The sequence below is a fragment of the Podarcis liolepis genome, assembly GCF_965112155.1.
Source record: "Podarcis liolepis genome assembly, chromosome: 16".
NCBI classification, from domain to species: Eukaryota; Metazoa; Chordata; class Lepidosauria; order Squamata; family Lacertidae; genus Podarcis; species Podarcis liolepis.
In genome coordinates this window covers 12,090,483-12,114,877 of record NC_139567.1, presented here as the reverse complement: position 1 = coordinate 12,114,877, position 24,395 = coordinate 12,090,483, and the positions used below count along the sequence as shown (strand labels likewise).

Genomic DNA, 24,395 nt, shown 5'->3' with positions numbered 1-24,395 from the left:
CCACAGGTGAGTGAGAGATGCCAGGTGATAGGAGACGCTGCCTGCCCTGGTCCCCCCTTTCTTTGCTAGGCAGCCAGCAACCCAGTTCAATTTCCTGCCTGGAGGGTGGGGGTGGGGGTGGGGGGTGGCCTGCCATCATCTCTTATCTCCATGCTGAATTTGTGGGCAGCAGGGACCATTTTCCTTAGCCGCCCCAAGGTCGTTCCTGCCCTCTGAGTTTCTTTTTTTATCTTTCCCTTTGAAGTGGGGTGAGGCGTCGCTGGAGGGGCAGTAATGAATTTCCTGAGTCACAATATCCTTTCCATCATCCAGACTCCTCCAGCCTTTGAAGTGGCGCCTGGTGCAGTCCGGGTGTGTGTGTGTGTATAATCTGGGAAGAGGGCTTTCCCAGCAACCATTAACCAAAGAGCTGAAATGGACCCCCCTCCCTCCCTCCCATTTACATTTTTATTTGATTGTGGAGCAGGTGGCATCACCAAGACAGCAGGCTGTTGCTCTGGAAGGTCAGAGGTCTCCTGCCTTGCATCCAGGCACATGTTAAGAAGGACCCTGCTCATCCCCACCCCCTTCTCGCAGAATCGGCCCAAGGCAGCTGATCTCTGATTTCAGTGCCAGCCAAATGACCCTTCCTGTGGCTGCTGGCTGCCAGGTTCCCTCATAACACACACACATCATTTGGTGAAGTGATTTCTGGGGGACAAAGCCTGACCTTCAGCAAAGGAGAAGTGGCCTTTGCCAGGCCAAAAGAAAAGGCTGGCAGATTCTTTTCCTCGCTTCCCTCCCTCCCTCGCAGGATTTATGGACATCAAATGTGGGGAGGGAGGGAGAGGGAGAGAAATGGAGAGAAAGAGAATGAGGTTGTTCCGGACACTGTGACGAAACCTGACCCACATCCTCAAGTTACAATACCCTACACAGACGTTTGGAGAAGTGGGCCTGACCCTACCCTCCAACTTTTGATGTTTTTTTTTTTTTTTTGCCGGGGGGGGGGGGGATTTGGTTACACACAGTGCTTGTGCCAAGCGTTGGAAAGTCAGGATGATAAAAAGCAGGGCAGGAAATATCCTAAGCACCTGATCACCCCAAGGCTCTTGTACATTTTGTGCTGGTAGTATGGCCCTAAAATTTAGTTTTTCCAACCTTTGAAGGGTGAGATTTCAGAAACCTTTCAGGTTTCGGAGTGTGCTACCTATCTGAGACTCTATCTCACTCTTTTGTGTGTGACTTCATTTATTTCATTCATATATATACACACACACACACATACACATATATACACACACACATATATAATTTTAAAACAGCCTTTGCTTATGGGTCTCTTAATGCGATTTTATGAGCACGGAAGTAGAAAGACAAAAACTACCAGGTAGTGACAGGAATGGGTTCCCTTGGGGTTGAAGCAAAGGGTCACTGTGTGCTCTCAGATGTTAGGATCTGGAGGCAAAGGAGAATGAGACAGAAGGCAGATCCAATATCATAAATCAAGACGTGCTAAATATCTTTGTGGCAACTTGGCTGGAGTTTGGGGGACTTGGATATGAGAAACCCAAGTTCAAATTCATGCTCATCCATGATGCTAATTGAGTGACTTTGCACAACATGAGAGCACCCCATTCAGACAACATTGAGGCTGAGTAAGTGCCACATCTGCACATTCAGTTGGACATCTGAATGGAGCATCATACACCAAGGGATAACTCGCCTGCCGTCTTCCAGACAGTGGACTTCCATCACCTTTGACTATCAGTGACCCATATCTTTGGTCCAACCCAATTACAGTGACACTTTGGTAACTGCTGTCATGATTCATCACTGCTGGTTCCTGAAATAGCAATCACAATTACATGTCTCATGCTGCCAACTTTGCTGCTGTTTCTCTCCACCACTATTTAGCACAGTGACTCTTGTGAGCCAACCCAGGACCCAGAATAGGAGCAACATAGGGGGCAATGGAACTGGGCATTGCTGCAAATTTAACTCCTGTCTGCATAGATCCTGTCTGCAAAGATATAGGGACACGGGTGGCACTGTGGGTTAAACCACAGAGCCTAGGGCTTGCCAATCAGAAGGTCAGTGGTTCGAATCCCCGCAACGGGGTGAGCTCCCGTTGTTTGGCCCCTGCTCCTGCCAACCTAGCAGTTTGAAAGCACGTCAAAGTGCAAGTAGATAAATAGGTACTGCTTCGGCGGGAAGGTAAACGGTGTTTCCGTGCGCTGCTCTGGTTTGCCAGAAGCGGCTTAGTCATGCTGGCCACATGACCCGGAAGCTGTACGCCGGCTCCCTCAGCCAATAAAGCGAGATGAGCCAATAAAGTCATGCTGGCCACATGACCCGGAAGCTGTACGCCAGCTCCCTCGGCCAATAAAGTGAGATGAGCGCCGCAACCCCAGAGTCAGTCATGACTGGACCTAATGGTCAGTGGTCCCTTTACGTTTACCTTTAGGGGGCAATGGAACTGGGCATTGCTGCAAATTTAACTCCTGTCTGCATAGATCCACACATACGCACCCCTTCCCATGAACCATTTCTGGCGCCAGTCAATAACTATTAAACATCAGGAGGATTTTTCCCCATTCCATGGAAACTCTGCCAGAAAAGACTTCTGGATGGGGGAGGGCTGGTTAACAAGCAGTCACACACCCCCTTGCGATTAGCATGCGGGTAACCTAGCACTCACAACTTCATTAAAGTAAGGCTTGCAGTGATCAGCATGACAATAGTACACCTGAAGCTCCTTCCCTCCCTTTCTTACAGTGCCTGGTGCCCTATAAATACTTTACAGCTCTGCAAGAGGAACGGGGCATTGTCTCTCTCTCTCTCCTTCTCTAGGTAGTTTGGGAGGGAGGGCAAAGAGAAGATAAGGCAGGCGATTAGCATTTGTAAAACCCGGTGCCATTTGTCTTGCACTGAGAGGAGAGAAAAGCTTCCAAACAAGGCAGAGGTGCTCAGGGAGGAATTTAAATCTGCAACATTATTTATGGCCCGGTGGCTGATTTAGAGGGTCTTTTTTTCTTTTCTTGCCTCTCTCTGTCTCCTCCTTTCCTTTCTTCCATTGCAAGATGATACCCTTTGCATGCATTTATAGACTGGATTTTAAATAAATAAATAAATAAATAAATAAAAGTCCAAGCCTATCTGGAAGCACATTAATATGTTTGATTTCCTCTGTGAAGTTATAGCTTGTGTTCCTTTACCATACCCCAGTGGTTTGCATTTCTCCTTTCTTTATCTCTTCCCTTGTTAAATGCCTCTTGATGTTCCTGCTTTAAAATCTTCTGGGTTGCCCATACTGTGAAAGCAGGTGCTCCAGATATCTAGAAACATTGGAAGCCACCGAATGCAGAATCAGACAACTGGTCCAACTAGTTCTTTATTGTCTGACTGGCAGCATCTCTGCAGGGTTTCATATACGGGTCTTTTCCAGCCCTACCAGGAGATGGTGGGGCTTGAACCTGGCACCTTCTGCACTCAAAGCATGTGTGCCGTACCAGCAAGCTCTACCCCTTCCCCAAACGAGCGAGCTATAAATGAGTGGGAGCCAGATAGAAGAGGGTCAGAACCCACATGATCATGCGCAACATACAACACAATTTTCACAACCCCATTCCACAAGAGGACCCGCAGGTCTTTCAATCCACCTGGATTAAAAGATGCTAACTCTTATAAAGTTCATTGGCTGCTGCTATAACTATTATTAGTTCAAACCAGTTAAGAGAGAGAAAGTAATGAAGGCACTATATTTGACTGTCCAGACATTCTTTTTCCAGAGGCGAGATTTCACATGACACAAGAGCTTCCCAGTAGGCAGAGTGAATAGGTAGTTATTCCCCTCCCTATTTTATAAGAGGGTGAAAAGATAGCTACAAAATACATCTATTCATAGACTCATATAGTTGTAAGAGAACCTGAATATTATCTAGTCCAACCCCCTGCGATGCAGGAATGAGCAGCTGCCCCATACAGGGATCGAACCTGCAACCTTAGAGTTATCGGCACCAGGCTCTAACCAACCAAGCTATCGGGTGCTGTCAATGTCTTTGGGGCAGAACCTTTATTTTCAAGCACCCGCAAATAGCCCAGAGACAGGACAGCAGAGTATAGCGACCAGGAACAAGAATGGAGAATTGATGTCCCTCCAGAATCAGCGGTTCTCAACCTGTAGGTCCCCAGATGTTGTTGGACTACAACTCCCATCATCCCTGAGCTCTGGCCTTGCTAGCTAGGGGTGATGGGAGCTGTAGTTCAACAACATCTGGGGACCCACAGGTTGAGAAAGGCTGCTCCAGATGATGGTGTTGGACTTCAGCACCTGCCCTTGCCAGCATGTCCAAAGGTCAGAGGTGAGGAGAGCTGTGGCTGATCAGGAGGAGCACATCTTCCCAATCCCAGGACTATAGCACTGGGTTTGGATATGGAAAACCTAGGACTGGACGGGTCCAGGGGTGGGTGCAGGTCTAAACTCCCCCAAAGTCTTAAACCTGTTTGTCTTTGTCTTGCCTCTCCTCTTCTCTCAGTTCCACCACAGTTGGTGACCCGTCCTCGAGATCAGATTGTAGCCCAAGGCCGCACCGTGACCTTTCAGTGCGAGACCAAAGGAAACCCACCGCCAGCCGTGTTTTGGCAGAAGGAAGGTAGCCAGGTAGGTGCGGCCTTACCCAATACAGCATGTCCTCTTGCCTTCCTTTTGTGCAAATATGTGCCTGGGTGTGCATGCTGAATCTTTCGGCTTGCTTTTGTTCTGAGATGCAGTTGTCACGTGTGGTCAAATTCCATGCAGGAGTAGGATAGGGAGGGTATAATGTTAGGGGTGGATGGGGGAGTCTCTGGGTTGGAGAGGTGGTATTATTACAGTGGTACCTCGGGTTACAGATGCCTCAGGTTACAGACTCCGCTAACCCAGAAGTAGTACCTCGGGTTAAGAACTTTGCTTCAGGATGAGAACAGAAATCGTGCGGCGGCGGCAGCGGGAGGCCCCTTTAGCTAAAGTAGTACCTCATGTTAAGAACAGTTTCAATTTAAGAATGGACCTCCAGAACAAATTAAGTTCTTAACCCAAGGTACCACTGTATTATTATTTTCATCATAATAATAATAATAATAATAATAATAATAATAATAATAATAATAGAATTTATATACCGCCCTATACCAGGAGGTCTCAGTGCAGTTCACAGAAAAGATCAACATAAAAACCAGAATACAGTGGTACCTTGGTTTTCGGACATCTCGGAAGTTGAACATTTCAGCTTTCAAACACTGAAAACCCAAAAGTAACTGCTTCGGTTTTCGAACACTTTTTGGAAACCGAACGTGTCATGCAGCTTCCGTATTGAGTTTTCCGGATGGAAATGCCTGCTTCGGTTTTTGAACTTTTTGGAAGTTGAATGGTCTTCTGGAACAGATTACATTTGAAAACCAAGGTTCCACTATGTGTAATGACAATAAAAACAACTAGCCGATAACACCCCCCCCCCCAAAGGAACGATCTGTGCTGCCGCTGCTGCCAATAATTAGTCCCATCCCTGAAGATCTGTTGGAGAATCTCTCCTCCTGGAGAAAATTGGTGACATTGTCCTCCTGGCTTCTCTGCCATGAAAAATGAGAAGAATTCTGAGGGGCTGTAGCTGTAGCTTTTCTCCTGCTCTGCCCACCAAGGGTACAGGATGCGGTTATGCCTCTGCAGCAGGGGTGGGCAACTGAGCCCGATCCTTCCGTGGGCCAACTTTGACTGGTGTAACAGAGGACTGGTGACAAATTGAAGAGGTCTCACCTTTGAAATACATCTGAAATTGGTTTCAATGAAGGTCATTTGGAAACGGACTTCAAAGCAGTGGCAGCCATGCCTTCACCTGCTGTCACCTGTGATGTGGCGACAGCAGGGAAAGTGGATCTAATTTGGGGGAAATGGCCCTCCTGGATAAATTAGGCCCACGAGTTAGAAGTTCACCACCCCTGTACTGGACAGGCTTCATACTTCCTGGATCTACGCTTCATTTTGCTTTCTGTTTTTCTACTAGAACCTCTACCAACCAGAACCAGGTGCAAAATACATAGTTAGAATTAAAGGGCATAAATAATCTTTGAGCATCTTCTGAGTTCACAGGCCCTTCACACAAAAGTCTATTGCTAACTAAATTTCTTTATTCCAGTAGCCTAAATTAGGTTGGGTTGCCATATGGCTGGAATTTCCCGGATATAGCCGGGAATCGAATTTCCGAAACAGTGTCTGGACAGGAATAGCTTAAATGTCCAGGAAAATCTGGATGTATGGCAACCCATGTTGGAAGCATAGTTTTTGGTGAATTTCATTAAAAAATACAGTGGTACCTCAGGTTAAGTACTTAATTTGTTCCGGATGTCCGTTCTTAACCTGAAACTGTTCTTAACCTGAAGCACCACTTTAGCTAATGGGGCCTCCTGCTGCTACTGCGCCACCGGAGCACAATTTCTGTTCTCATCCTGAAGCAAAGTTCTTAACCCAAGGTACTATTTCTGGGTTAGCGGAGTCTGTAACCTGAAGCGTATGTAACCCAAGGTACCACTGTAGCTCAAAAGGTTCTCTTTTTTTGAGATTTTGCAAAAACAACTCAACAACTTTGCCCTCCCCTCAACAACAACAACAACAGAGCAACTTTGTGTCCCGATTTCCACTTTTTGAAATATGACAACCCTAAAATAGGTGAAAAATGTCATTTTGATTTCAGTTCCTAGCTGGAACCACAAAACAAACCGTAGTTACCTGATTTCAGACCTCACAGTGAACTGTGGTTAGTTTAAAACCCAAAGCAGATGCTTCTAATCTCTTCCTCTCGCATGTAAAATAGGGGAGGGGGAGGCACATGAGCCCAAGACTTGCCACATCTCATTCACGCAGCAGGAAACTACAGCTTCCTGTTATGTCGGAACTAGGCTGATGAAGGGGAAAGCTTTCCAAGATGATGGCGTTTCACCCATGGCAGGCATAACTCCCTTGGAGTTATGTATTAGGATTTGACATACTAATACATTTCATTACAAATACAAGGTACCTTTTTCTTAAGCATCTTTGGAGACTCACCCATTATCTCTTTTTGATCCCATGACAACATCCCACAGAAGGAAGGGGGGGAACTATTGTGTCTCTCAAGAGGGAGACATTCTGGGAAATGGGCAGTGGGGAAGTGGACAGCAACCCAAGGCCATATTGGCAACCAAGGGCCACATTCTTCTTGCATGTTTCCAGGGGATGGGAATTGAAAACACTTCTTTTCCATTTTATTTTCTGCAGATCCTGCTTTTTCCTAGCCAGCCCCCTCAGGCGATGGGCCGTTTTTCTGTGTCTCCAAGCGGCGAGATGAACATCATGGACGTGCAGACTTCAGATTCGGGCTACTACATGTGTCAAGCCATTAGTGTGGCAGGGAGCATCCTGGCGAAAGCTCTCCTGGAAGTGGAAGATGGTAAGTTATCTGCGAGTGGAAGATAAATTTTTCACGCCTGGGACAGTTTGGAGCGAGAGGCACTGATGTACACCGACTCCACACAGATTTAACTGGGAGGAAATGCTTCCCTAATCCTGGGGGGTGGGGGTGGCGGCAAGCCAAGTAACGCACAGACATGCTAATCATGTTCCTTCAAATCAAATAGCTGCTTATTAAGGAGGCAGGGAGTAATCCCAAAGTTTCTCAGCCTCTGGGGATGACTCACAGTTTAGCAATTCTTGGATCCAATTTCATTTATTACTTAGCTGGAAGTGAGAGTGGCTCCTGCCTTAAACATGGTAGTACTGTGTGTGTGTGTGTGTGTGTGTGAGAGAGAGAGAGAGAGAGAGAGAGAGGTTGCAGCCCTGACTCCCCTTACCTGGGAGTAAATTCCTATCAATTTAGTAAAACATTTCCGGGCAGGATAGTTAGAATCACGTTGTAGGTGAGAATAGTGAAGGCATAAATCACAAAAAAACAATTTGTTAGAGAGTCACAGTGGCTCAGTTCAAATGATCCTCCAAACCATGGTTCAGAACAGAGGTTTTCAACCTTTTCGAGTCCACAGCTCCCTTGACCAACTACATTTTTTCTGCGGCTTCCCTGTGAGGAAACACACTCTGAGCCTCAGTAGCCCTTTTATGTCACCCCTTGCCTGTAGAGCTGGCAGCCCCTCGCCCCTTTTGAACACCCTCACCCTTAGAGTCTTCTCTCAGCCCCCTCTCCTTGGGTGTCTCTGAGTCGCTGCCCCTGCCCCAAAGAGAGGTGCCTCCTCATGCCGCCCCATAGGGTCTGGAAAAAGGATGCCCCCCCCCCAGTCTTAGCAGCCTGACAGAGACTGGCCAAAGGTGGACATGAGGCAAACAAGCCTTGGGGCTACAGGTAGGTAGCCATGTTGGTCTGCTGTAGTCGAAACAAAATTTAAAAAATCCTTCCAGTAGCACTTTAGATATCAACTAAGTTTGTTATTGGTATGAGCTTTTGTGTGCATGCACACTTCTTCAGATACTTCTTCAGCCTTGGGGCAGCAGAGATGTGAGAGGGCATCAGAGGAGGGAGGGAAGGAAAGAGGGACAAAGGCCAGTGTTGCCCAAGGCACCCCTGACTCTCATTCAAGGCACCCCATGTTGAAAACTGCTGGTTTAGAGGATTGGAAGTAAGCCTCTGGCATTAGCTCCTCTCACCACTTTCCTCTGTCTCACAGCTTCTTCTCCATTTAGTGATAAGCATAGTTTGCTGCAATGTCCAAATTAGCCAACTAGGTTCGCACTTGCCCTCAAAACCTGAATCAGATACCATAGTCTGATTTCTAAAATGTCTGTTCTGCACCTGTAAGCAGTCAATTTTTTAACACAGCAGCACCTGCACTCTGGAACTCCCTCTCATTGACATTAGGCAAGCTCCTTCACTGTAATATTTTTGGTAGCTGCTAAAAACCTTCTTCTTAAGTCAGGCTTACCTGTTTAAAACTCTGACTTTTATAGATAACTTTAATGTATGTTTTTTGTGAAGTACTTAGAGGTTGTTTTTTACAATTAAGTAGTGTACAAATTCTGTGAAATAAAATAAAAATGGATGGGCAGGCATAAACCATTACAGTGGTACCTCGGGTTACATACGCTTCAGGTTACAGACTCCGCTAACCCAGAAATAGTACCTCGGGTTAAGAACTTTGCTTCAGGATGAGAACAGAAATCGGGCTCCGGCGGTGCGGCGGCAGCAGGAGGCCCCATTAGCTAAAGTGGTGCTTCAGGTTAAGAACAGTTTCAGGTTAAGAACGGACCTCCGGAACGAATTAAGTACTTAACCCGAGGTACCACTGTATTGGCCTATTCAGACATTATCATGACAAGTTTCTGTTCCTGCTGAACAGGAAGTGGGGAAAGCTGTTGTAACAAAGAGGATGGCATGAGCCCCTGGCGTGTTGACAACCATCCATTCTATGGTTTGAACCTGTTATGCCATTATTATTTTTAAAATGTAAGAGGGTACCCTAAGGGTCTGTGGGGGGGGGATTGCTGTTCACGTTCTCTTCCATCCATATTTTTGCATATGATTCACAACTATTTTTTACTGTCATCGCCCCATATTTAAATCAACATCTTGCCTTTGTATCTAACCGAAAATAATGAAATGCTGCTACTAACATGACCTGCAGCGTCAAACTGAAAAATAAGTTGATGGAATCTTAAGTAGTTTGTTACATTAGAGCAGTTTCTCTCCTTCTTTTAAATGCATATCTGAGAAAATAATGATGGGGGTGGCAGCTGGGGGAAACGAGAGGATAAGAGGGCAAGACTAAAACAAATTTCAGGGAGGCATATTATGGCCGCTGGGCTGTGGGTTGGGTGTGATGACCTCAAAAATCCCTTCCAGCTCTAAAAGTCTGTGATTCTAAGAAATTCTTCTTATGTACATTGGCTTTGCAAGACCCCCATCCCTAATAATAACCTCAAGAATCTTTCTCCTGACATTTCACTAAGACCTACAAGGGTGGGGCTTCATAGGGTCTGTCCATTTGGGTTACATGTGAACGCTGAAAATAACATCTCAGACAAATCCTAGAATATAAACAACCAGGATATTTAGATAAATCTGAAAATTTAGATTTTGTTGTATCTTGTTGGTTTTTCTTGTGTAATGGAGAACTCACCAAATCCAGCTTTAGCCCTGCTTTCATTAAACATAGATTCTGACATAAAGATTTATTGTTCTTTTTACTGATGTCCAGACGTTTGGTGCTAGCGTGTTTTTGGAAATCTCAGGCTGAGCTACCCCTCAAGATATGGTTCAACAGCATTTGGGATGTAACTATCTCAGAGTGACTAACCTGGCTTAGAAGCGTAGCAAACGGTATTGCTTGGAGAGATAGCTTTGTTGACGCACCTTTCTTTTATATGTAAGGGAAGAAGATAACAATTCTCTCTCCCCCATCTTCTCAAATTTATCTGTGGCAAGGCTATATTAACCATTAATGACTTAAGAACATGCTTGAAATGACACTATGCACCCAATGCAATGTTGTTGTTTTTGCGGAGATTGTATTATATAACTAAGCTTGTACCCAGTTATTAAAAGTTTTATTATTTTGGAAAATTAAAATTTATTGAATAAAAAGAGAGAAAAGTTATGGTACAGTGGTACCTCGGGTTACAGACGCTTCAGGTTACAGATGCTTCAGGTTACAGACTCCGCTAACCCAGAAATAGTACCTCAGGTTAAGAACTTTGCTTTAGAATGAGAACAGAAATCGTGCGGCAGCCGCGGGAGGCCCCATTAGCTAAAGTGGTACTTCAGGTTAAGAACAGTTTCAGGTTAAGAACAGACCTCCAGGACGAATTAAGTTCTTAACCCGAGGTACCACTGTATATCCTAAAGAATGATACCAGTGTGCCATTCATTGTCAGTAGCTCAGTCAGTAGACCATAAGATTCTTAATCTCAGGGTTGTGGGTTTGAACCCTACATTGGGGAGGGGGAATCCTGCACTGCAGGGGGCTGGGCTAGATGACGCTTGTGATCCCTTCCAACTCTACAATTCTATGAGTACCAGTTAAGAACATACCTCTGCCCCCCAAAATACTGATCCATTCAGAGCTTTCTGAAAAGGGAGGAAGTGACCAGCCATTCCTTTAGTTTTGTCGTCCCCTAGTCTCAGTGTTAGTTTGGCCATTACCTGGATGAAGGACCCAATTACCCTCCACACCTTGTTGGACTCCAGCTCCCATCGGCATGCTCATTGGTCAGGGATGATAGAAGTTGTAGTCCAAGTTATGGACACCCACAGGTTGCACACCCTTCAGCTGCTACCTGGAGGAAATTTCACACCAAGTCACTGAAGAACCTTTCTTGAGCCCTAAAAGTAAAGGTAAAGGGACCCCTGACCATTAGGTCCAGTCGTGGCCGACTCTGGGGTTGCAGCACTCATCTTGCTTTACTGGCCGAGGGAGCCGACATACAGCTTCTGGGTCATGTGGGCAGCATGACTAAGCCGCTTCTGGCGAACCAGAGCAGTGCACGGAAACGCCGTTTACCTTCCCGCCGGAGCGGTACCTATTTATCTACTTGTGCTTTCGAACTGCTAGGTTGGCAGGAGCAGGGACTGAGCAAGGGGAGCTCACCCTGTCGTGGGGATTCGAACTGCCAACCTTCTGATCGGCAAGTCCTAGGCTCTGTGGTTTAACCCACAACGCCACCCGCTTCTTGAACCGTAGCAGTCCCCTTTTTCTTCTTGCTGCTAATATCATTTTGTCTATGTTTCCTTGGCAATATTCAGATGCCTGGAAAGCATAGAAGGGGCTTGGCTTGATCAGAAAACCTTTCACTTTTATTACAATCACTGGAAAGAATTGGAGGGGTGGGGGAGGTTTCGAGGGAAAGAGAAAGAATAGCTGTGTAGGCAATTTCCTTCATTACCACCACCTAACAATAGGACTGGGGGGGGGGCTTCTTCCCTGCTCCCCCCTGCGCCTCCCATTCTCCCAAGCAAGCTGTGCTTCATCAAAATCAACAATTATTTAATGAAATGTTGTCAAGTTACGTAGGTAGAAGTGGGAGTAGTAGGAGGGTGGTGGGTGGAATTTCATGGCGTATATTCGTAAATAACAACTTAGCTACGGAAAGAACAGCACAATCAAATTGCTGTCACGCTGGGCATTTTCTGCACTGAGCAGGGTATGCTTTATTAAGAAGCCATCTTCTTACAAATCCAATATGTTGCAGGGCAAGATGTCATGTGTTGGTAACCTCAAGACTTGATTACTGCACTGCGCTCTATGTGGAGCTACCCCTGGTCCAGGGGCTCCAGTTTTGTGAGGATACACTATCACTAGCACATTAACTCCAGTGCTCAAAAGTCCGCACGTGATGCTCATACATTCCTGGGGAAGGTTCAAGGTTCTTGTGTTAATTTGCAAGGCCCTTAGCAATTTGAGCCTAGGCTACCTCAGGGGCTGCCAATCCCCTATATCCCTGCCCAACCACTAAGGTCTCTGCAGATGACCCTGTTAATGGCTCACATCCACCAGGAGCTGTGTGTTTAGAATTGTGGGCCCAATATCATGTGATTCCTTTGCAGTTGAGATCCGTATGTACATAAAATAAATAAATAAAAATTAAAATCAGAAACAAGTTATTCTGAAAAGATGCATTCTTAATGGCCTGCATTATCCTGACAGAATAGAAAAGTTATTTTGCGGGCGTTACAGAGAGTTGGGGCAGGGCAGGGCATCAGTAGCACTATGGACAGCTCCAGTCAGGGCCCAGCCTGCAGCTTTAACATGACAGCAGAGCTCAGATGTTGTTTCAGCAACAGCCGGCCTCCGACTGAGCCTCAAATAGAAGCCTTCAGCATCCCAGTAGCTAGCTCCATCTTCCATGAGAAGAGCACCTTCATTTAAAGGGACAGAGCCTGCTTTAGAAGTCATCGACTTCTGTAAAATGAGAGAGACCATGGCCTTCTGAGCTGGAGTCCTTAGAGTCAGAGGAGAGCGATGCAGCCTCCTCAGGCCAAAGAAATACTAGCACTACAGGCGCTTCTTCCACAAGTGCTGCTCGTGTAGTAACACTTGCGTTACTGGTCACGGCCCGAGAGGGGTTCTCTCCCCACCCTCTGAATCCCCAAACTCATTGCCTGGAAAGAAGGGAGATCTGACTAGAGAGTCATTCCAAGGGCTGGCCCTGTCTAGAGAGCTCAGAAGCCACCATATCCATTCTTGTGCCAAATAGGCCTTGTTGAACCATCACCTTGTTGAACTGGTGACCTGGAAATGAAAGGCTTTGTACTGCCTTATTCCCCTACCTCTGAGCTTCTCCCCGGGGAGCAATCCTCTACTCTCAAAAGAGTCCTCCCTTCCACCCTCTCCATTATTATTATTATTATTATTATTATTATTATTATTATTATTAAACAGAAACACCTGATCCATTGGCAGCAGACAATTGGGAGGGATTAATAAGACAAAGGAGGTTGTAACCCTGAAATCCTCATTTAGTTGCAGCGTCGCCAGCTGGGTTTCTACGGCAACAAGAAAAGGCACACACTTTCCAAAACTCCTCCAGCTCACGGGAGACGTGGCTCTGTGTTTGTTTGTTTGTTTGTGTGTGTGTGTTGCACATTGACACTTCTTTGTGTGTGTGTGTGTCCACATCAGGCACGTGATTTTGCCAGGGAGGCATCAGTGAGTGGACAAGTATCTGTTGCCACCTTTCAGCGTCAGCACAGAAGAGCTAAATCACGCCTTATCTTCCCCCGCCCTTCCCCCTGACACTCGGGGAGGAGGGAAAAGGCAGCTGGGACTTGTGTACAATCTCGTGGGTTGCACCCACATGCCATCGAATATGATGTCAAGCCGTTTGTCTGCTGCGTGGGAGATTTGGCGAGGCAGGAGGGGAGGACGTGCCGGCGATCCGTCTCGTATGAGCGGCGGGCGCAGGGCCCTCATGCTGGAAGCTTGGCAGGTGCGACAGATGATCCCTGTCTGAAGCCAGCTCCTTTGCCTTGATTGATTTTCTCTCGCCTCCCCCTCCCCCTCCGCCCCCTTGCGTGCGCTTTCACTGCTGATTGTTACTGGGAAATTCAATTGTGTGTGAACTCTCGAGCGCCCTTTGTCCGTTCGCTGCTTCCCAGTCGATAGAGAGTAATTAGGGTTGTAAATAATGGGCAGAGCCTGTGAGCTCGCTGGGCTGCTGGGCAGATGTGAAGCTTGGCCACCTCTGGGGTTTGAGTTTCAGAGGATTAGAAGGGGGCAGATCTCTCATGTATGCAGCATAGAAAATCTAGCCCTGATGCCCTCTCCCCTTGAGTCTTGATGCTAAGGAGGGCAGCAGATCAAGAGCAGCTTTTCCCAGCCTGGGGCTTTCTAGATATTGTGGACTCTTATTCCCATCAGGCCCCAGCCAGCATGGCCAGTGGTCAGGGACGATGGGAATTGCAGTCCAACAACATCTGTAGAGCAGCAAGTTGGGGAAGACAGCACTAGGGTGAAGGATTGCAACCATCGGGAAGTGATGTAAATCGAGGTGGCATTTCAGCCTTACAAATTTAATATTATTGTTATTAAATATTGCATAATGTTAAATACAATTTCTTTACTGTTTGGGAGATAAGGAGGTATGTGCACTTAAAAAATGCCCCTTTCTTGAGGAAGGGCTGTAGCTCCATGATAGAGTGTAACCTTTGCATGAAAATAATCCCAGGTTCAGTCCAAGTATGAGTGGGAGAGACCCCCTTCTGTAGGGTTGCCATATTTCAAAAAGTGAAAATCCAGACACAAAAGTTGTTGCTTTTGTGTGTGTTTTTTCATTGCTTCTTTTTTTTGTTGCAAAGTTGTTGCAAAAATCGCCTAAACTGATACTGCCAATATGAGTTGCCATATATCTGGATTTCTCCAGACATTTTAGCGATTTCTGCCTGGACGCTGCTTCCGACTGCAGTATTCCAGGTATGTCCAGGAAATTCTGGACGTTTGGCAACCCTTCCCTTCTGAAACTAGGGAGCTGCTGCCAGCCAGTGTAAACAGTGCTGAGCTAGATGGACCAATGTTCTTGACTTGGAAGAAGGCAGCTGCCTGTGCTCCTCTGTGTTTTCTTTCACGTCAGGGAATGAAAAACTGCACCAAGGAGATTTACTTCTCTCCTGGCTGTTATGTTGTCTCAACGCTTCACAACGGTATCCGTTTACCGAGCAAAAGCGTTGGAAGTCCCAGACAGTTCAGAACAGCATCAAAACCTCCCTGTGAAAAGGGGAACACAAGTCAACACAGGGAGTTCAAAGGATGTTAAACCCGACACCACATGAAACTCCCCGTGAGTCAGAATCCTAGATGGGGGCGGGGGAGACGGCTTGCCCTGCTCTTCCCCAAAGAGTTCAAAGCCATTTACAAATGGTCCTAGGGTGGCCATTGCTGGTCATCTCATGAGGTCCACAGCTCACTCGCTCTGCCCTCAGTCAGCCTCCACATGCCTGCCTTCCTACTTACAACAGTCCTGGGGGTCACAAACACAGGCTGGAGATCCTCAAGATTGGCAGCAGGGGTGTGTGGAGAGAAATGGGGTGGGAGAAACCCCTAGAAAGGGGAAACATCATGAAGTCTAAGCCCTTCACGGCCTAGGACCCTCGTACCTACAGGACTGCCTCTTCCGGTATGCCCCACGGAGGACCTTAAGGTCCATAAATAGCAACACCCTAGTGGTCCCGGGCCCTAAGGAAGTCAGATTAGCCTCAACCAGAGCCAGGGCCTTTTCAACACTGGCTCCACCTGGTGGAACGCTCTGCCTCATGAGACCAGGGCCCTGCAGGATCTGATTTCTTTCTGCAGGGCCTGGAAGACAGAGTTGTTCTGTCTGGCTTTTGGCTTGGAATTAACTTGATCCCCTCTCCCTCTTTCTTTTTTCCTTTTTCCCTTTTTCCTTCTGTGACAGAACTCCTACTTGGGGACTTCCCTGGCTTTTTTCTGGCCTACGTAGGATCAGTCTGGATAGTTAGCCTTGGTGAAGACTTGACATTTTCACCCCCAAAAAAGTTTTTGAGTTTCTGCTGAAATGAAGCTGCATTTGAATCAATTGTTTTATATTTGGTGTTAGCAGCACTGAGCCCAGTCTTGGCTGGGGAGGGCGGGGTATAAATAAAATTTATTATTATTATTATTATTATTATTATTATTATTATTATTATTAAGCGCACTGTCTGACCTTGGAGTGATAGTTGACGCTTAATGGGAGACCCATGGAAAACTCGCGAGGACGGAATGGGATGGAGTATACTGGAATAGAGCAGGACTGGCTGGCTGGAACCCCGGGGCACTCCACACAGCAACATTTTGTTGCAGGCTCCACTTGTTCTCTTGATTCTCTATCTCTTACCTCTGCCTTGCAGTTCTCCTGCCCCTCTTCACTGTCTGTCTGTCCTCGTGTCAGTTTGCTGACCAAAGGATGTAAGGACAGTATTTCAGCTTCGATTCATGGCTGTTTCTGCAGCTGGCTGAGGCCAAGGGTGCCCTCTTAATCCTTCATGCCCTGCTCTCTGGCCCCCTCCCTCCCCTTCCACCCCACCCCCGCCTCCTCCATTTCCCTTTCCTCTCGCCGCTTGCATGACTTGGTATGCCTCCGTTCAATAGGGCTCTTATTTAGTGTCATTTCTCATAGTGTCAGAGCAAGCTCCCTCCAAGCGCATCTGATCAATGGCATTGATCCACAATAAAACTGGCACCAACGTCAAGCGTCCGGAGAAGCACAAGCGCTAAGCACTTCTTAGCTAGGGCAGGCCAGGCGCTGAGTTCATTAGCACAGCCGCTGGCTTTCTCAGACAAATGAATGGCAGTCCCATTAATAACCAAGTCTTTTGTCTGGAAGCCTGTGTTTAATTGCACTGTCCATAACTGTTTTGCGGTAAACGTAGATTCAGTCTGTTATGGCCGATGGCAGAGGTGGCCAACACAGATGTTCTTAGATTCCAGCTCCCATCATCCCTGATCCTTTGTCATGTTGGGTGGGAATGATGGGAGTGGTAGTCCCAACACCATCCAGAGGGTGCCAAGATGACTACCCTTGATCTATGGTCAGGCAAATAGCGTTGTATTCGGCGTAAGCCCTACTCTAGACCCAGTGAAATCAATGGATACGACTAACTTAGCTTCATTAATTTCAGTGAGTCTACTCTAAGTAAAACTTAGTTGAACACATGGAGAGGGGAGAAGGCAGGAGCGGGCCCACTAGCATTTCTGTAAGCTCCATATGTTCCACCAGACCTCCAAACAATGGGTTGTGTCCAGTGCTGGTCCTGCTCAGAGCACGTGTTGAAATCAATAGGCATGGCTAACTTTGGCCCATTAATTTCAGTGGGTCTACTCTGTTAGTTGAAGTTAGTTGAGGATGACCCAAGTCTCTTTATATAAGAGGTCTCTTTATATAAGACCCCAAACTCTGCAAGAAGCCAAGTCTCCGACCACATGGAGTGAGGCATCACATATACAAGCTGTATGTACATGCCTGGGCTCAGTTCAGAGGCTCAGTGGAACACATGGAAGTTGGGGGCAAGCCTAGTGGACATGATTCCGCTCTGGCTCTGTGCATTCAGTGAAAACAGATTGTTCAGGGCTGAGCAGGGCTAATAAGACTGTTAGCTGAGGTTTAGGTGGGGTGCAGGTGGGGGCCAAAGGTGGATGAGGTTTTAGGGGAGGGGTAGCACCTCTGGGGGGGATGGAACTATCTTTCTTGCGTAGTTTGTCCACCTTTGGCCCCCACCTGCACTCAGCCCTCACCTGTGGCTCCTAGAAGCTGTCAGCATGTGACAGTGGCCACACCCTGAGAATGGCTTTGACTGGTTGGCTAAACCAGGTGAGGACAGCTAATGGGTCTCAAACCCTCAGTGAGTTAGGGACTTTCCCTGCATGCAAAGACAGGCTATGGCAGATTGAGAGGATAAGACCAATAGTGAGTCCAATGGTCAAGAAGATGGTTTTTGCACATACTGTAGAGGGAATTGAGAGGCAGATGGGGCTCATCAACCCGGGAAGGTAGCCCATCTAGAAGAAGGAAAAATCTGATCCTAAACCTCTGCTGCCTTCTGTGATATCTTTGGGAGAAGAAAAGGTGACACAAATCCAGAGTGGAGTCCCTAAGATGGTTGGATGGCATCTTGGGTGCCTTCTTCTGGCAACTCCTGCAGCCAAGCTGGTGCCAACTGTATTGCTCTGCTTTCCTTTGGACCACATCTGCGAGGCCAAGAGGAGGGTCTTGTCATCCAGGCAGCCCAGGAGCTCCATAAACACTGCCCAGGCTTGTGCCCTCAGTAGGTCACTTTGGTGCTACTAATGCAGCGGTTTGAGTTGACTCCTGGAGGCACATTCCATTGTCTCTCAAGACAGATGGACGTCAACAACTACTTAAAGGGTTGGTTTGTGGCGTGGCTGTCAGTAAAGCTTCTGTGCAGACCTCTGGAGTTGACAGATAGCTGTTAGTGCACCAAGAAGTCCTCCCTAAGGCCCAAGGTACCCATTACAACTACAGTGTAGTTGACTGCTGCATGATATTAGTAACATGAAGAAGTGGCAATCACCCCAAGGTTGCCTTAGATTAGTTACACCATACGTCCAGCTTGTCAGCTTAGACTCGCCTTTCTGAGTTCTCGAGCAAAGCTCTTACCCATTGCTTGCTAGCTAAGATCCATTTAACTAGATATTCTGTGGATTGACCCTGTGACCTTATGTTTGCAGTACATGTGCTCTGCCACTTAGCTATGGGCACACAAGTGTGCAGTCACAGGCAGCATATTGTAGGTTCCTCAGACAGAAGTGCCTCTACCACAGGATAGATTGATGGCCACAACATGCAATGATGGCGGACAGCTTTAGGCAAATTCGTGGAGGATGAATCAATAGCGTATTCATGGTTATGTAGATCCTTGTGCTCAAAGACAACAAGCCACTGAAGACCAGTTCCTGAGAGCAGCAGCAGGAGGGGACTTTGCCTTCATGCCTTGCTTTTATGGGTTTAGCAGATCCGTCTGGCTGAATGTTGTGGGAAGGCAGGTTCCGGGCTAGACAAAAATTGGGTTTGAGTCGTACATTCTTATGGAATATCAGGATTCAAACCCACAGCCCTAGAGACACAGACACAGTGAGAGTGCAAAACCTAAATGAGCAGACCTTGCTTTCTAGGATGCTGCTACAGTGGAGATGCTTTGCTGCCAAAAGAAGTCCATGGCTGCACCAAAAAAAATCATGCATCCACTGTTTCCTGGGGCTGCAATGGTACAAAAATGTGGTTACAAAGCACAGATCCACATGGATCCTCAGGATTTTTGCATTGGGTCACCCCAAATTCAGCATCAGATCACATAGCATGTCCATGGCTACAGCCTGCACCAAAAAAATCACGCATCCACTGTTGTGTGGGGCCGCAATGGTGCAAAAACGTGGTTACAAAGCAGGGATCCACATAGATTCTCAGGATTTTTGCATTGGGTCACCCCAAATTCAGCATCAGATCACATAGCATGTCCATGGCTACAGCCTGCACCAAAAAAATCACGCATCCACTGTTGTGTGGGGCCGCAATGGTGCAAAAACGTGGTTACAAAGCAGGGATCCACATAGATTCTCAGGATTTTTGCATTGGGCTACCCCAAACTCACCGTCAAATCACATGTCTGTGGCCACAGCCTGAACCACAAAAATCATACACCCACTGTTTCATTCAGAATATTTTTTTCCTTGTTTTCCTCCTCTAAAAACTAGGTGCGTCTTATGGTCAGGTGCGTCTTATGGAGCAAAAAATACGGTAATTTTCAGTGCTCATTCTTCAGTTGGTAAGGTGCTTTGTTTATTGCAAGGCTCATAGCAAAATTAAGGCAGAGGCCAAGAGCCAATTTCTTAAAGATCTTTGTATCCAAAATCAAATAGAACTTGGTTCCCAATCAACAGGAACCAATGAAAGACTGTTTTTCCCCCAAAGCTGATGGATGAGCACAGCAGATTAGGTAAGCAGAAATCAACAGGGGAGTGGATATGATGAGTGCATGAATGATGGCCCCATTAAATTACCAGGGGGGAGCGGGCAAAACCTACCCATGCAGTCCCTACCCATGACATCTGCAGCATCTCCAGCCTGTACCTTATGTGTGGACATCTGAAGAGGACAAGTCTGTCTTGCAGGCTTCCATGCAGTCTGGAAACCCAATCCGGCAAGCAACACACAAATAAGGGGGGGAGGGGGTTAGAGCTTAAGAAACGCTCTGATCCTCCACTGACGGGTGCAGTATATGAATAAAGATGACAGAAGCTTTAAGGCAAGTTTCGCTCTTTTGCTTGATCCGCTTTTAGGAAAGCACACCGCCTAATCAAGTAGCGAAGTATGTAAAGCATATTTACATAACTACAATCCAGAGCAAAATGAATTTCCTTTTTTTACGCAAAAGGCACAATGCGATTCTTGCAAATTAGTGGAAACGTTTCCCAACATCTCTTCCTTTTTGTTCCCTAATTTTGTGTGCCGAGTCTTGTCAGGCAAATTCCTCTAGTGTAAACAACACAGCAGGCAGAAATATTTAATAACAGCCAAATTGATTTCTCATTACTAGGTTACTTCTTAGCGTTTTGTATCACTGCGCCGATACGGATTTCTCTTATTGTGTTAAATAATAGGCAAGTCCATAGGAAATGATTTATGGTCTTCCCCCATGTTAATTCCACATGGGCACCTTGTCTCTGAATAAGAAATCTCTTAACGTGTTTCCTCTCTCATAACAAGCAATTTCTGTGTAAAACGTAGCCTAGTAATGGCTTCACTTTGTTTGTGATGACAGATAGGCAGAAGAGAGATGGGAAAGGAAAGCAAGAATTATGCCTTTCAACGTGCAAGCAAAGACGAAGCCTGTTTTCCTGCAGAGTTAAGCCTCTGGAACTGTGTGTCGTTGTGGGTATTTGAGGAGGGGTCCACTGTTGATTCCCTCCCAGACATTTTTTTTTTTTTGGTAGTTCTGCAAATCTTGAGGTTCCCCCCAGCCTGCTAATACCTCCCTCTCATGCACGGATGAATCCATTTCAGCTACATAAGGAGTGGCACTCACAGTGTGAACATTGGAATTAGAGGGATTGACATAAGATGCTTGGAGCAAACACTGGGAAGGATGCTGCCTTCATGTTTGGCATGCAAGAATCCAGCTCCCCAACACTGTGGAAAACACAAGGCTGAACCAGCTAGACTTGCTGCCTCTTATTTTTTCCTAGTCGGCTTTTGGGGAGAGGGAATCTTCTGTGTATTCCCTCTATTAGCTGTGAGAGGAAAGTTTGCACACATAATTTAGTAACTCGCCAATTTCTTTCCTGTGCCTTCAGAGCAGGCAGGTGATAGCTCAGATTAAAGGTTTGCATTGACACATTTACTGCTGCCTGTCATTCCCAGGCAGTACATCTCCAGGTAATCAATTAATACTTGCCTTTAATTGACTATTTAATTACGCGTTACTAAACAAGCTGATGGATATGAATCCCATCACCTGTAACTTTGGTGGCTGCAAAGGAGCAAATTGCAATCTGTCACATAAAAGGCATATAAGATGCTGCAAAGATCACTTCCCTTCTGTGGTGGGGGGGGCAGGGGAGAAGAACAGAAATACAGAAATGTCACAGCCCAGCGGAAATGAGAGCAGCCCATCACATGAGAGGGAAAATGCTACAAGTGTTGGTCCTGTTTGGGAAATAATAGGAAGGTACACCACAGTATAATACAGGGGTTAAGTACTTAATTCGTTCTGCAGGTCCGTTCCTAACTTGAAACTGTTCTTAACCTGAAGCACCACTTTAGCTAATGGGGCTTCCCGCTGCTGCCGCACGATTTCTGTTCTCATCCTGAAGCAAAGTTCTTAACCCTTTATTTCTGGGTTAGCAGAGTCTGTAACCTGAAGCATATGTAACCCGAGGTACCACTGTACTATTGGTAGGACCAACCAAGAGGAACAGCAAAGGCTGTGAAGCTGATCAGCAATCAAACAATTTCCCCCACTTTGTTCATTTACAGCAGGGGTCAGCAGACTTTTTCAGCAGGGGGCCAGTCCACTGTCCCTCAGACCTTGTGGGGGGGCCAGACTATATTGGGGGGAATGAATTAATTCCTGTGCCCCAGAGATGCTGATTCCCAGACCGTCCGCAGGCCGGATTTAGAAGGCGATTGGGCCGGATCTGGCCCCTGGGCCTTAGTTTGCCTACCCATGATTTACAGACATTTGTACCCTGCCTTTTAGCCAAAAAGGCTGTCAGGGTGGCTTATTAAAGTTCTAAGATGGTCCTTGCCCTCAGGCTCAATCTGAAGCATGAAAGTGTGGTCTTGTACACAATGGAGAAGCATGGATTTTATCTGTACACAGATGATTTGCAGTTGATTTAATCTTCAATGGCATTTTTGTATTCCCAACATGATGCAGTGGTTCATGCTGGGAAGTGCCTTAGTTCAGTGGGAGAGCATCTCCTTTGCGTGCAAAAGATCCCAGGTTTAGTCCCCAAATAGGACTGGGAATGTCCCCAGACTGAAGCCCTGGGAAGCCGCTTCAAGTCAGTAGATGATACTGAACTGGATGGACCAATGGTCAGGTCCAGTATAAAGCAGCTTCCTTTCTTCCTATGTTAGAGTGCCCAACTAGCACTGGGAAGAACTGGGTTCAAATTCCTCCTTGGCCATGAAATTTACTTGGTGACTTGTACCATTCTCAGGCTAACCTACTTTGCAGGGTTATTTTGATGACCAAGGGGGACAAGATTAGGAACAGAAGAAGGTCCTTGCTGGATCAAACCCAAGCGCCTCCTTAGACCCTTTCCCCCACAGCAGCCAATCAGGGTTTTTTAGGAAGCCTAAAAAAGAAAAAGATACTGAAATACACATTTCCTAAAAAACCAGAGGCATTTCTTCTGGGAATGGTCGGTGAGGAGATTAGAAAAGAAGATCAAACCATGTTCCAGTATGCAACAACAGCAGCTAGACTCCTGTTAGCACAGAACTGGAAATCATCTAAAATCCCAACTATTAGTGAATGGCAAAACAAGCTATTTGAGTACTCTGAGCTAGCAAAAATGACACAGAAGATCAGGCATCAGAGTAATAAAATCTTTATTAATGATTGGAATAAATTTATATCATATATGGAGAAAAACTTAGGTAACATTAAAATAACAGTAGGTGAATTATAGAATCTGCGAAGTAAAGATAAAGGTAGAAAGAAGGAACTGCAAGAAGGGTATCAATGGAATATAGCTTAAATCGTGGTGGAGGGAAGTCAGAATGATGTTATGATAATTAATACTTTTGGAGAAATGTATTTACGTCTTGATATTTTATTGTCTACATCTGTTTATTTTGCGATGTCTTTTTTTTACTTTCTTATTGTGATTTTAAAAGAGTGAATATTGGAAATAAAAGTTTATTAAAAAAAAAAAAGGAAGCCTACAAATGGTACTTGAGGACAGTGGTCCTGTTCCTTTGTGGATCGCTAGCAACTGGTATTCAGAGACATGTTGCCTTTATTGTATGTGTATTCATGTCATCCTGAGCATGGGATTCAAAATAATTAAGAATCACTATTTAATTAATAAAGAATAACAACCTAGGTAAGTACCTTAACACAGCATCCATATGCAAGCTGCCAGGTTCAGAATTCTTGCCTTCGTGATCTTGCTGTCTTTCACCCTCTCATTTCCCTCTCCTCAAATCCTAAGGTAACTTCTATTAGAAATGTCTGCCTGCTGTAAACTTTTTCACCTGGGCTGCAGCTGAGATAAATGCATTAAATTTCATACGTGCCCTGCTGTTTTTGTTTTGCCTTGCTTTGCCTAATAGTGACCTCGGACCGTATTCCGCCTATTATTCGCCGAGGACCAACCAATCGAACACTTGCCATAGACTCTACCGCGCAGCTGCAGTGCCATGTGACTGGGAACCCCCTTCCCAGCACCCAGTGGTTGAAAGATGGACAGCGGATCGTGGGCAGCGACCCTAGAGTGAGCCTATTGGACAATGGAACTCTACAGATTACGAACCTACAGGTATGTTTCTTGCTTCTCTCCACCTTAGCAGCAGACACAAGTTTCTGTTTCTTGTAGCGGCAGAACTATTTTATTTTCGTATCCCTGCCATGCTCATAAAATTGACAAATTGGAAAGAGTGCATTCATGTTCTTGGCATTTCTTAACATAAGAAAAGCCCTGCTGGATCTAGACCAGTGGTGGCCAAACCTGGCCCTCCAGCTGTTTTGGGACTACAATTCCCATCATCCTTGACGACTGGTCCTGTTAGCTAGGGATGATGGGAGTTGTAGTCCTACTGTAGGTAGGAGTAGAACCATGTACAAATGCACATAGCCTGGGAGGTGATATCAGTTGGTTCACAGGTACATATATTGGGATGACATCCGCTGATTGACAAGTGGTTGACTCTATCCCCCTTT

At 46.2% G+C, this 24,395-nt stretch overlaps 1 protein-coding gene across 12 annotated transcripts in view; it reads left to right on the top strand.

Moving 5' to 3' along the window:
- The window catches only part of ROBO3 (roundabout guidance receptor 3), a 333,100-nt gene that overhangs the window by 270,525 nt on the left and 38,180 nt on the right, over positions 1-24,395 (top strand). For all 12 annotated transcript variants that reach the window (XM_083480343.1, XM_083480341.1, XM_083480342.1 and 9 more), the window contains exons 7-9: positions 4,518-4,642; positions 7,271-7,442; positions 23,789-23,994. In XM_083480343.1, coding sequence (XP_083336469.1) covers positions 4,518-4,642; positions 7,271-7,442; positions 23,789-23,994 — 503 coding nt within the window. The remainder of the gene's footprint in view (positions 1-4,517; positions 4,643-7,270; positions 7,443-23,788; positions 23,995-24,395) is intronic.